This window comes from Eufriesea mexicana, unplaced genomic scaffold (assembly GCF_001483705.2).
Source record: "Eufriesea mexicana isolate 0111107269 unplaced genomic scaffold, ASM148370v2 scaffold474474824, whole genome shotgun sequence".
Classification (NCBI taxonomy): Eukaryota; Metazoa; Arthropoda; class Insecta; order Hymenoptera; family Apidae; genus Eufriesea; species Eufriesea mexicana.
In genome coordinates, this window is record NW_016907886.1 from 754,876 (window position 1) to 765,679 (window position 10,804).

Consider the following 10,804-nt stretch of genomic DNA (forward strand, 5'->3'; position numbering starts at 1 on the left):
TTTTAACACGTTGATAGCCGGGTATTTCATCTCCATCCTTTCACGTAGGACCGGGCATTTAATTAAATATTAGCTCTTAGCGCTGAGTGAAACGACCTACGGCTGAATTTGCATATTTCATTGAACATTGGGGAATAGTATTTTTCTTATAATGCAACGAAATAATATTTGTATAAATTTCTTCACGAAAGAATGCCCAGCAACACGGAAATCTCCGTGACCGGTGTCAACGCGTTAAGCTTGACAGCGGTTCTAAAAATTTTGAAAAATTTTATATCTATACCACATTCTGTGTTATATAATTAATTACACCGTGATACATCCAAGTAGAAATAAAAATAATCGTGTATCGTAGGGAAAATAAAAACATAAGGACAGGAGTATAAATTATTGACAGAGAATAGGCTAATTTGCATCGTGGACAAATTCCTTTGCATTTCTTCGCGAATTCTCCTTGGCAGATCGTTCTAGCATTACCGTGGTCGTGATTCGTGACAGAGTATTGAACGACAAACGAGCGGGACAAGTCCCAACCGGCGATTTTCTAATCTCGTATCGCAACCCCACCGGCATGACCTGCAATCACCCCTTCAAATCAAGTCACCTGCTTAAACGGTAAATATCGCATGACGCACAGGAAATGGCTGTTGGTAGTTCATCAGGCTGTTTTCGCCTCGCTCGAAGATGATCGATGCGAATGTCATTGCCCATCGAAATACATGCTATGGTAATGACAAAGTCGCGTTTTTCCCACTCTGTCTGACGTGTTTCGTAACTCGTACGTGCTAGATCATTTCGCCGTGCTCGACGGCGAGGAAATCGACGAAAGCCTGCAAGCAAAACGACTATTAATTAATTCGTTTATCGATATTTATTCCGCTATTTACTCGATTGCTTCGGACCAATTTACGCCAATTTATACGAACACGCACGCGCACACACGCGAACGCGTGAACTCGTGAACGCGAAATCGATTTGCGACGACGGTTCATCGCGAGGGATAAGGGATTATCGATTTTCCTGGATGGTGGAAATAATTTTTGACGACTCAGGGGCCGGTGGAATTTCTTCGAAATTTAGCTTCGGGGGTAGCGAAAAAGGTAATTTACCGGTGAATCGAACGGCGCATCTGCTCGCAACAATATCGACAACGGGGTCACGAAAGTTTCTCGAACACATCGTATGCACGTTCCTCGCGTGTAATTAGCCCGGCGTGTCTACTTCCGAGTCGAGGCGGTGGGAGAGTTCCTAAAACCATTTCCGGCCGGGGCACCTTTTTATTCCGACCGTCCCACGCATGGCGGCACAGGAGGGAAGTGGCGATCAAACGTAGCAAGGACAGACCTTGCTGACCCCCCTCGAAGCGTAGCGTTCTTCGAGGCAGGTACGATCGTAGACGTTATCGAGCTCGGGGCCATATGTCACCCTTTTAGCCAACCAGCACAGCCCCCCTGTGCCACCTAAGATAATTACCAGGAAGCAGTATCTCGCTACGAAGTATCCATTTTTAGTGGAAAAATGCCGGGAATAATAAATTCGAAGAGACCACGATAGCATCTAATTCATTTTCATAACATTTATTTACGCTTTATTGCATTTTTATTATGCCAAAGTATAACCATTTGTACGTCAAAATTCTCCATATGTAATAATTCGGTTTGATGACACCCAATTCTGCCCTACGTTAGCGTAGACCTCGAGGTGCTTGGATTATCTGCAATTTTATTTCATATTTTAATTATATTTCTTTATTTATTCGACGGGTAAGCACCGTTTATAAGGAAATAATACAGTAAAGCAAAAATAATTAAAGAAAAATAAAAATAAAAGGAGCACAATTACACAGAAACTTATACAGAAGGATACATTGTTCTACATCATAAATACCCAAAATGAGACTGCGAAGTACTGCAGTGCTTATAGCTGCAGATTTGTAGCCTCTAGCAATCTGATTGCCTCGGCCTTAAAACTATCTAAGGATAAATTGACAAAGTTTAAGTCAGCAAGTGAGTTGGTTAGATTACAAATTCGGTTAAAGGGATAAATAAAAATTTATAAATATATATATATAACAGAATTAATATTTTTCTTTTTAAAGATTACTTTGGAACACGCTTACTCTAATATTGCCCATTATGTTTGCCAAGCAAGTTATCAACCCTTTGTACTGCAACAACGAGTCTATCTCGTCAGAAGCTCTTATCGAATATCATAATTATCTACTACCCCTGTCATGCGTCCAAAATTAATCAGTTTTAACACTAGAACTACCAACCCGGTCAAAATTTTCCTTTTCGCAATCACCGAACATACATCTGCTTTAAAAATAAAATTGGTACCAACTCGTATCAAGAAAGAACTGTAATGAATATATTCGCTCATATTCACCGTACCGCTAAAATTACTATAATCTGTGCACGTTATAGTTGGGTACCCATTAAAGATCGGTAACTCTAGTATTAACCGGAAACAAAAAATTTGAAGAAATTCCGAAATTTCTGTATAATACTTGCTCGATGCTTAATTTTTCGGAATGAAATGGCAGCTCGAAGAGATACTTGAATCCCCGATCTCGCAAATTTGAGGAAAATTTGTCGACCCTGCGACAGCGATTGCAACCCTCGATCACGGGTCACGAAAAGCAAAGAGGAACACCCCTGTAAAACACCATAATACGGAACGGGTAGTCGCATTGTTGGTATCGATTGGGAAGACGCTGCAGGGCGGTGTAATCGTTATTCGATCAGACGAATCGCGGAGGCAAGGGAATAATCGATGAATTCTAAGCCGTTGGCTTGCCACCCTCTTCCTTGCGCGATCGCGCGAACACGAGAGAACAGTGAAACTGGAAACATAGGCGCGAGCGCGCGAGAGTTGGCTGGTTCGGAGGGAGGAAAAAAAGTACAACGATTCCGTGCTTCCACCAATTCGCCGCTTTTGCCACGTGTTGCTATATACGTATTCCTCTCTTTGAGCCTTCTTGTTGCTTCATGAGCCGCGTATATATACGTCTAGTCGCTCTCCGTCGATATATAGGGGGCGAGTGCTCGTGTCCTCGAACGCAGGCGGCCTCGTGCGTAGGCAAACTATGGAATATGTCAGCCTATTGAGCGCAGGTGCTTTAAGCTGCTCAGCTGTTGCTTCGAATCTCATGCACATTCACGCGGGGTGTGTATCGCGTTGATATCGGTGCACACTAAGCAGCGCACCGTATCGGCCGTCCGCGTGCGTGCAAACGCTCCACCGACTCACGTGTTCTACCCACGCACTTATGCGTATCGGCAATTGAACGGTGAAACGATCGGGGCCCTCGCAGCGAGCACTGTCGTCGCTCAATGAATTCGTTCAACGGCCGTCGATTATCCTCCATCGGCCAAGTTACGCCGAGTCCTCAGGGGCTACCGATTCTCCTAGTTTAGAATATTGGGCCAGTTGCATTTTTCCAATCGCCATTATCGTTCCGGGATCTCCGCATGGGATGTAGAGCAGAATGGACGTATTTAGTTCGATCAGCTTCAGCTTTGCGCGAGGTTTTTACTTGGGATGTATAGGGTGGATCAGGTAATCAGATTACGTGGATTATTTTGGATAATTTGTGTCGAGGTCCCAGGAATTGGACATTCACGTCCTGAATTAAGTGGAGGACTGTTTATGTCCTTATTGTCAGCGTCCCCTCGTTCGTATACACTCGTTATCATCTAGTTATCGCTTGGGTGAACCTTGGCCAGGTCAATACGTCATCCTTAAGACACTGTGCATAAGGTCCCAAATTATGTACAACATGTCGAAGCTAACGCACACCTCTAATGTAATTCGCAATCAATAGGAAGACACGCATGCACTACTTACGTTTCACATCGACCAATCTGTTGGTAGACGTACAAATTTATAAAACCACCGAGACAGCAGTCATGACCAGATAGCCAAGACAAACCCACGACGATTAACTTAGCGTGAGACACAGTCACCCGTCAAAACTCTATAGTTCATCCCTAACCAGGTCTAGCTCTGTTAATTTAGAGTAGGCCCCATCCCAGCAAAATTCTCGCATCCGCGGAAATGGGCCTTATAACCCCGCGAAGCTCCCGTAATAAGAGTTGCAGTGTTCTAGACGCAACAATTTAGGCGTGGAATAAGAAATTATTTTCTCGCAAATTAAGCAAAGTTAACGGTGTATCGAAGATGAGGTGACAAATCAAGTTACTAAAACGTGAAACATCGTCAAAGTGGTCGCGTTAAGCGGTCCATCCTGTAGGGTAACTGTTACTTTGATTTCGGAGCAGGGAAGGCTTCGTAGCCTTGGTTTAGGGTAGACGGTAGGGGTGTCCAACCTTTGAGCTCCCCATATTGAATCACATTGGAAAAACACGAGTTATTTTGGATATGGACGATAGAATGCAGTTGACATATTTTCGCAATTTAACTTGTATTAATTTATGACTTTTACGATTCTAAAGACAGCAACGTGGAATTAGTTTGACACTGTTTCGTACGTTTTATTCGACATTTTATAGATAAAATTGGACCGCATCTCTGGTCAGGGTGCAAGTTTCTGAGAAATTTTCCGAGATAACGAAATTCCGATACTCTTCTCCGTTTGTTTAATAAATCTTGGGTTTCCAATCTTGGGATGACGCGATAATTGCAAACTGTTAATCGGCAGCAGATATAGTCGTCCACTTTCTAGTTTGAGGAAACACGGGATGATGCGGCCGGTGTATGACCGAGGATCTACTGTCAATTAAACTCCTCTGTCTTTCTCCCTTGCTATCGATCAACTTGCAGCGTGTAATAGGCGAAGAGTCGACTTGCCGGAACAGACGACCACGCTCTGAATAAGAAATTCAACGCAGGTAATTTTCTTATGCCCTGTCCTCGGTCATCCTCGTCTTCGACAATTCCTGGAGTTCGCTGTACTTGCACTTTTTCGCTAGCACCCCCGGCAAGACTTCGGACCAAGTTAGATCACAGTGTCCGCGTTACTGTCCTATTCTTCGTTCTGCCGTCGTGATCGATTACTAGTATTTTTAACTAGCAACGCTTGCTATTCTCCCTGTGCACGCGCTTCCTACGGTTTACGTGACGCGATCGTGCGATGAACCGATACACTTTTCCCCGGCTTCCGCCCCTGAGATTTCGATGCCTCTGGCTAAACCGTGACGAGGAATCTGTGCGGATACTCGGCCCCGATCGTCGTCACGAAACTGAGTCCTCCTTGGCAATTGATCGCTTATCGGCACGTTTCTCCGTAATAATAACTCCTTTCGATAAGATTTATGGTAAGACGGTGAGTGGCGAAGCAATGTCTTCAACGGTATTATTAAATTATTCGATACCCCTAAAATGGCGAGGAAAGACTCGTGGTTTGATTACGAGAAAAATGAAAAAATCGAATTTCAAAGTGTCCAAAACGAGGACACTTTGAAAGATTGGACTTTTCCTTCGCGAGGAAAATCGGGAAATTTCGAATTTTTCCACCGCGAAACTTTCAAAGTTTCGACGTTGCGACGAATCCACCCCTAGTTTAAGCTTCTACGCATGTCTCCGGACTCGGTATATTTACTAGTCTCCGGACACGTGTCTGCGCGCAATCGCCCTGGTATCTTCGCCTGCCCGCTTAAACCGTGGGTATAGATGGAAAAATAAATTGACCGGTATAAAGATAAATAGGTAAAATTGGCGAAGAAGGCGGATTCCGGTGGTTTCCTCGTCCACGACGAATCGGTACGCGTGTCATGGAAGAGGAACGAACGAGAGTGGCAGTCGAGACGGGACGATTCTATCTACGGAAGCAGCCGCGACTGCTATACCGAGACCGCGTTTAAACTAAAATACGATCGGCGAATGGCGACTTGGCCAAGTGCAGTGGTATCGATCGACGATATCGCCGTACACTCGCGAGACACAGAAGGTGTGTTTTTCGGTGCACAGTCAGGCTGACTCGTATAACCGGTATCCTCTGGTTTTGCATTTCAGACGGATAAGGAGAACCACGGGAAGGAAAATCGAGACGAGGGAGCGAGGGGCACCTAGCCCTTTGGCGAGGTCGAAGGATGCAGCTCCCAGGCGGGAGCACGAGAATTCCGCCCGCGAGAACACCGGCCTCGGTTCTCGTGATCATCAGCCTAAGCAACATCGTATCGACTGTGACGAAGAAACGCAACGGCAACGGTAGAAACAGCAGCGACAACGGCGGACCCCGTACAAATAGCAATAGAGACTTAAGGAAAAGCGATAGCCAGAGAAAGGGTGCCGAGAACGAGCCGCGTCTCCCGAAAAGAAATCGCGATCCCGAGACGAGGACGAGCAGCCGCCGACACCGAGTCACCGAGAAGCCCCAGCTGTTGGCGTCAGCCCCAAGGCGGAAGGAGCGGTGCGAGGAATAGTGAAGAGAAAGTAGTGAAAAAGCGTGGAACGACGGAAGAAGAGGAAGAGGAGCCGTGAGAGAAGGAGAAAAAGGTGAAGAGGAGGAAGGAAGAGTTCGTCGGGAAGAAGGGTGCCGACGTCGTCGTCGTCGGCGGCGGCGGCGGAGGAGGAGGAAGAAGAGGAGAAAAAGGAGGTGGAGGAGGCGGAAGAGGCGGTGGAGGAGGAGGCGGAGGAGGCGGAGGAGGAGAGACACGACGGAGGGAGAGAAGAGGGGAGGGAGCCGTTTGACTTGCAAATCGCTTCGCGTTCCCCCGTTTCTCGACGCTCGCCTGTTTTCCTCTTTCGCCCACGTTCTTCTACGCGGAATGCAATTACCCTAATTGCCAGCACTCGAAGCAGCGCGTTGCGTTAGGGGTGGTCGTTATCGGCCACCACGAATTACATCGTTAAGCAGCGAACGCGAGCACGCGAACGTTCGCGAGATCAAAACTCCTTCTCCGCCATTGTGAAATCTCGCGTCGAAAACGAACCCTCCTCCTAGGAGGAGGCGGAGGAGGAGGAGGAGGAAGCAGCGGTGGCGTAGGCGCGACGGCGGTGAAGGAGGTGGAGGAGGAGGAAAAGGAAGAGAAGGAGAAGGAGACGCCAAAGACGAAGAAAGTGGAGAGGGGCGAGTGTCGGCGATCGGAGTGGGGAGGACAAGGTAGAAGGAACGAGGAGAAAAGACGGCTGTGGTAGGGGAAACGGCGAGAGTAGAGTAGAGTGAAGCAGAGGCAGCGCGCTGAGCCACGAGGGGCTATTCGAGCGAGAAGGGGAGGGGTGACAAGGAACCCTGGCGGGGAGGGGACGCGGAGGCCTTCGGGGGGCCGACCAACCAGACGGCCGATGATGTCATCGGGGGAGGAGACCGAGTATTTCGCCCCCTACGGAGCAACTACGGAAAGCAAGCAACAGCGACTCCAGAAGAAGCAGAAGCGCACCAGACAGCGCGTGGACGCCGGCGAGCCGCGCAACAACTACTCGAGTATACCGCACTTCACCTCCCGGCCATCCTTCCATAGCGGTGGTCTGTACGGTTCGATCTTCGGTGGCAACGGACCGACGCATCAGCAACAACAACAACAACAACAACAGCAACAGCCGCCGCAGCACCATCAGTCGCAGTCGCAGCAGCAACAGTCGCCGCAGCAGCAACAACAACAACAACAACAACAACAGCTCCAGCAGCAACAAGCTGGAGCGGCAAGCAGTCAAGGTCATTTGAGCACAGCTACGACGGGTCCTAGCACTCAGCAGCATTCCGCCCACGCGGCTTTCGGATTTTTCGGGCCACCGGGTTACGGCCCCGCCAAGATGTTGAACGAGATACTCGGGCGACAGGTCAAACAGGCCAGTGACGCCGGTGGCTCGCCGTCAGAGGGCGGCCACGGGATGACTGGTGCCGGCATGGACTCTGCTGCTAATTTGCAATCCGGTACCGTGGTTAACTGCGACGATCCCGCCACCGCCGAGCTCACGCAGCACATGCTCCGCGACATACTTCAAGGGCGCGACATACTTCAAGGCCGGAAAATCTCCGCGCTAGCGATGCAAGAACAGTCGAACAACAATAACAGTATACACAGCAACAACAACAACAACACCACCGCGGATCTACTTAAGTCTCAACAGCATCAACAGCAGAACAGTGATAGTGCACGTAGTGGAACAGTGCAGAGTGGTGGAGAGGAGAGTGTTGACGGGAATAACGTCGTGAATAACGCGAGTCACAGTGATCGTGATACCGTGATGCCGGGCGATGCCGAGGATAGCGCGGAGGACGCAGCCGCAGCCGCACGTGCCATGGAGGAGGCGTTCGCCGAAGCTGGTATGGAGCCTGGAGCGAATCTCGATGGATCGGACTGCGAGCAGAGTTTGCCCCCGAGTCCCACGCAACCAAGGTCAGGGTCGGTTACCGTGAAGGAGGAGATACAGGACTCGTTGAACATGAAACGCAGCCCTAGTCACTCGCCTTGCCCTATCGTACCGAAAACGGAGACCAGTTCGCCGACGACGGAAACGAAGCGCGCCCGTGTCGAGAATATCGTGAGCACGATGCGCAGCAGTCCGGCGTTGCAGACCGCACCGGTGAACGGTTGCAAGAAACGCAAACTCTACCAACCCCAGCAACAAACGGTGCATCACGTTCTCCAGCACGGTGTCAGCGATACCATGAAGGACGACGAGGAGGAGTACGAGGAGGAGGATGATCCGTCGACGATCAGGCAAAAACGCGAGGAAAAGGATAACCTGCAGAGTCAGCTGATGAAGCTGCGCGAACAATTAGTCATGATGCAGCAACAGTACAATGAGCTTACGAGTAGAATCGATTCGGACGCGAGCGAAAGCATCGGTGCTCCCCTAAGTCCTCAGCCACCGCTCAAACCACCGCGACCTCATCCACCACCGTACAACGGACTCCCGGCCCTCCCGACCGAACACCCACACGCCGCGGCAGCCGCTATGTATCACATGGGACAGAAACTCTACCTCGAGCAGCAACAAGCTGCTCTCGAGAGGATGAAGCAGCATCAGGAGGCTGCTGTCAGGCAGCAGCAGCAGCAGCAGCAGCAGCAACAACAACAGCAGCAGCAGCAGCAGCAGCAACAGCACCAGCAGCAGCAGCAGCAGCACCAACGACAAACTACTCCGCCACCCCCACCGAGTCAAGCGCAGCAACAGAGTCAAAGCAATACCGGCCCGTCCACGCCGCAAACACCGCAAATGCAGCCGGCGAGTACGCCTCTTCAGCACAAAGAATTCCAGGAAAGGATAAACGTGTTCAGAGGCGCCGCGGCGGTGGCTGGCTCGTCGGGTCCCCATATCACCGACGAGGACCTCCAAGGTCTCTCGGGTACGCTCAAGGCGGAAATCACCTCCTATCTGACGAATCTCATCGACAAGGTTGTAACCAGGTTCGTGCAACAGAGAAAATACCTCGGGAAACAAAGCGAGGCGGCGCAAGTCGCCGCCGAGCAACTCAACAAGGATCTCCTGTTGGCGAGCCAGATGCTCGAGAGAAAGTCGCCTAGAACGAAAGTAGTGGACAGAGGAGCACCCCAACCACCCGGTGGCCCAAACGGGCCACGGGGGCCCCACAACGGCGGGCCCCCACCTCCACAGTCTACGGGTTTCCCGCCAATCGGTTCCATGGGTGGTGGGCCCCATGGCCCTCATACTGGCCCCATGGAAAACAACCTTAATCAAATGAATCAACTGCCCCCGCGTGTCATGTCGGCTGGCGGCATGTTTCAGACGCCAAAACCGCCGTCGATGTACAGCATGGCGTCCATGCAGGCCCAGCAACAGCAGCAGCAGCAACAACATCAGCAGCAGCTCGAGCACCAACAAAGAGACCAACAGCAACGCGACCAATATTGTAACCTGAGGGGCGAGGAGAGAGAAAGCAGGGACTCGGAACAGAACGAGGCTCTCTCGCTCGTAATGACACCGAAAAAGAAACGGCATAAGGTAATTGTGGCAGTCCCCTTCGCGGGTTTGCCATCATTTTTTCCTATCGTTCCTACGATACTTCCGGTTGGTATCCTCTCGCTCGATGTTCCGTGATAGGTAGCAGGTAGCATAGGGAACTCGTATTTATGGAAAGTCGAGGATTCATCGAGGACTTGCGAGAAAGCCCTCGAGAACCTCCTTCTCGAGTAGCAATCCATCCATCTATTGGCAAAGGTGTGCACGTTGGTCGTTGCATCGCCCTCCTGCCAGTGATTAACGTTATCTATTTTTCCGTGTCAGAAGATAGGAGGAGGGAGAGGATACTATGAGTCCCGACGTGTCGTGCCCACAGCTTAGGCTGTCCTAGGGGATGGTGTCGCCGATGCAACCGTGAGCCGAGTATGGTCTTTGCCCGTCGATAGGCTCTCGGTTGTTAATTGTCGTGCCATCGTAGGTCAGGCCCGATGTGTGTCGTGGCTGTATCCATTCTTTCATCCTTGTTACGTGGCCCGTATTACGTCTAAAAGCTTATATCCTCCTTATGCTAGGTTACAACTGCGCTATATGCTATCCTAATGTTAATACTAGGCTATTGGTGTCGGGCCATCTTTTCTGTCCACTCCAGGTCGTTGAAACTTGCGTGTCTGTTCTTTTTATCGGGGTCACCAGTCGTGGGGGTCTCCCCCACGAGGTTCGATGATGTCTCGTTGTTCCCTTGGTCGTTGTGCTATGATAGGTAGCAGATAGAAGGAAGCAAAGAGAGGGATGCATTTGGTCTTTGGCCTGCTAGTGGACTAGTCGGTAAGGCTTTCTAGCAAGCCCTGCCTTAGACTGGGGATATTTAGGTAGCATATGAATTTTGTGTTTATGGGGGTCGAGAATTCATCGAGGATTTCTTTCAAGTAGGAAGTTATCTATTGGCAAATGTGCGAACATTGGACGCTCTTAC

At 49.8% G+C, this 10,804-nt stretch overlaps 1 protein-coding gene and 1 long non-coding RNA gene across 3 annotated transcripts in view; both read left to right on the forward strand.

The window, feature by feature from the left end:
- The window catches only part of LOC108554883 (uncharacterized), a 167,606-nt gene extending 161,142 nt beyond the window's left edge, over window positions 1-6,464 (forward strand). The window contains exon 4 of the long non-coding RNA XR_001890726.1: window positions 5,977-6,464. This is a non-coding gene — a long non-coding RNA (uncharacterized LOC108554883). The remainder of the gene's footprint in view (window positions 1-5,976) is intronic.
- A 469-nt stretch (window positions 6,465-6,933) lies between these two features.
- LOC108555023 (homeobox protein prospero) overlaps window positions 6,934-10,804 on the forward strand; it is a 54,151-nt gene continuing 50,280 nt past the window's right edge. For both annotated transcript variants that reach the window (XM_017910499.1, XM_017910508.1), the window contains exon 1: window positions 6,934-9,873. In XM_017910499.1, coding sequence (XP_017765988.1) covers window positions 7,249-9,873 — 2,625 coding nt within the window. In that variant the 5' untranslated portion in view covers window positions 6,934-7,248. The remainder of the gene's footprint in view (window positions 9,874-10,804) is intronic.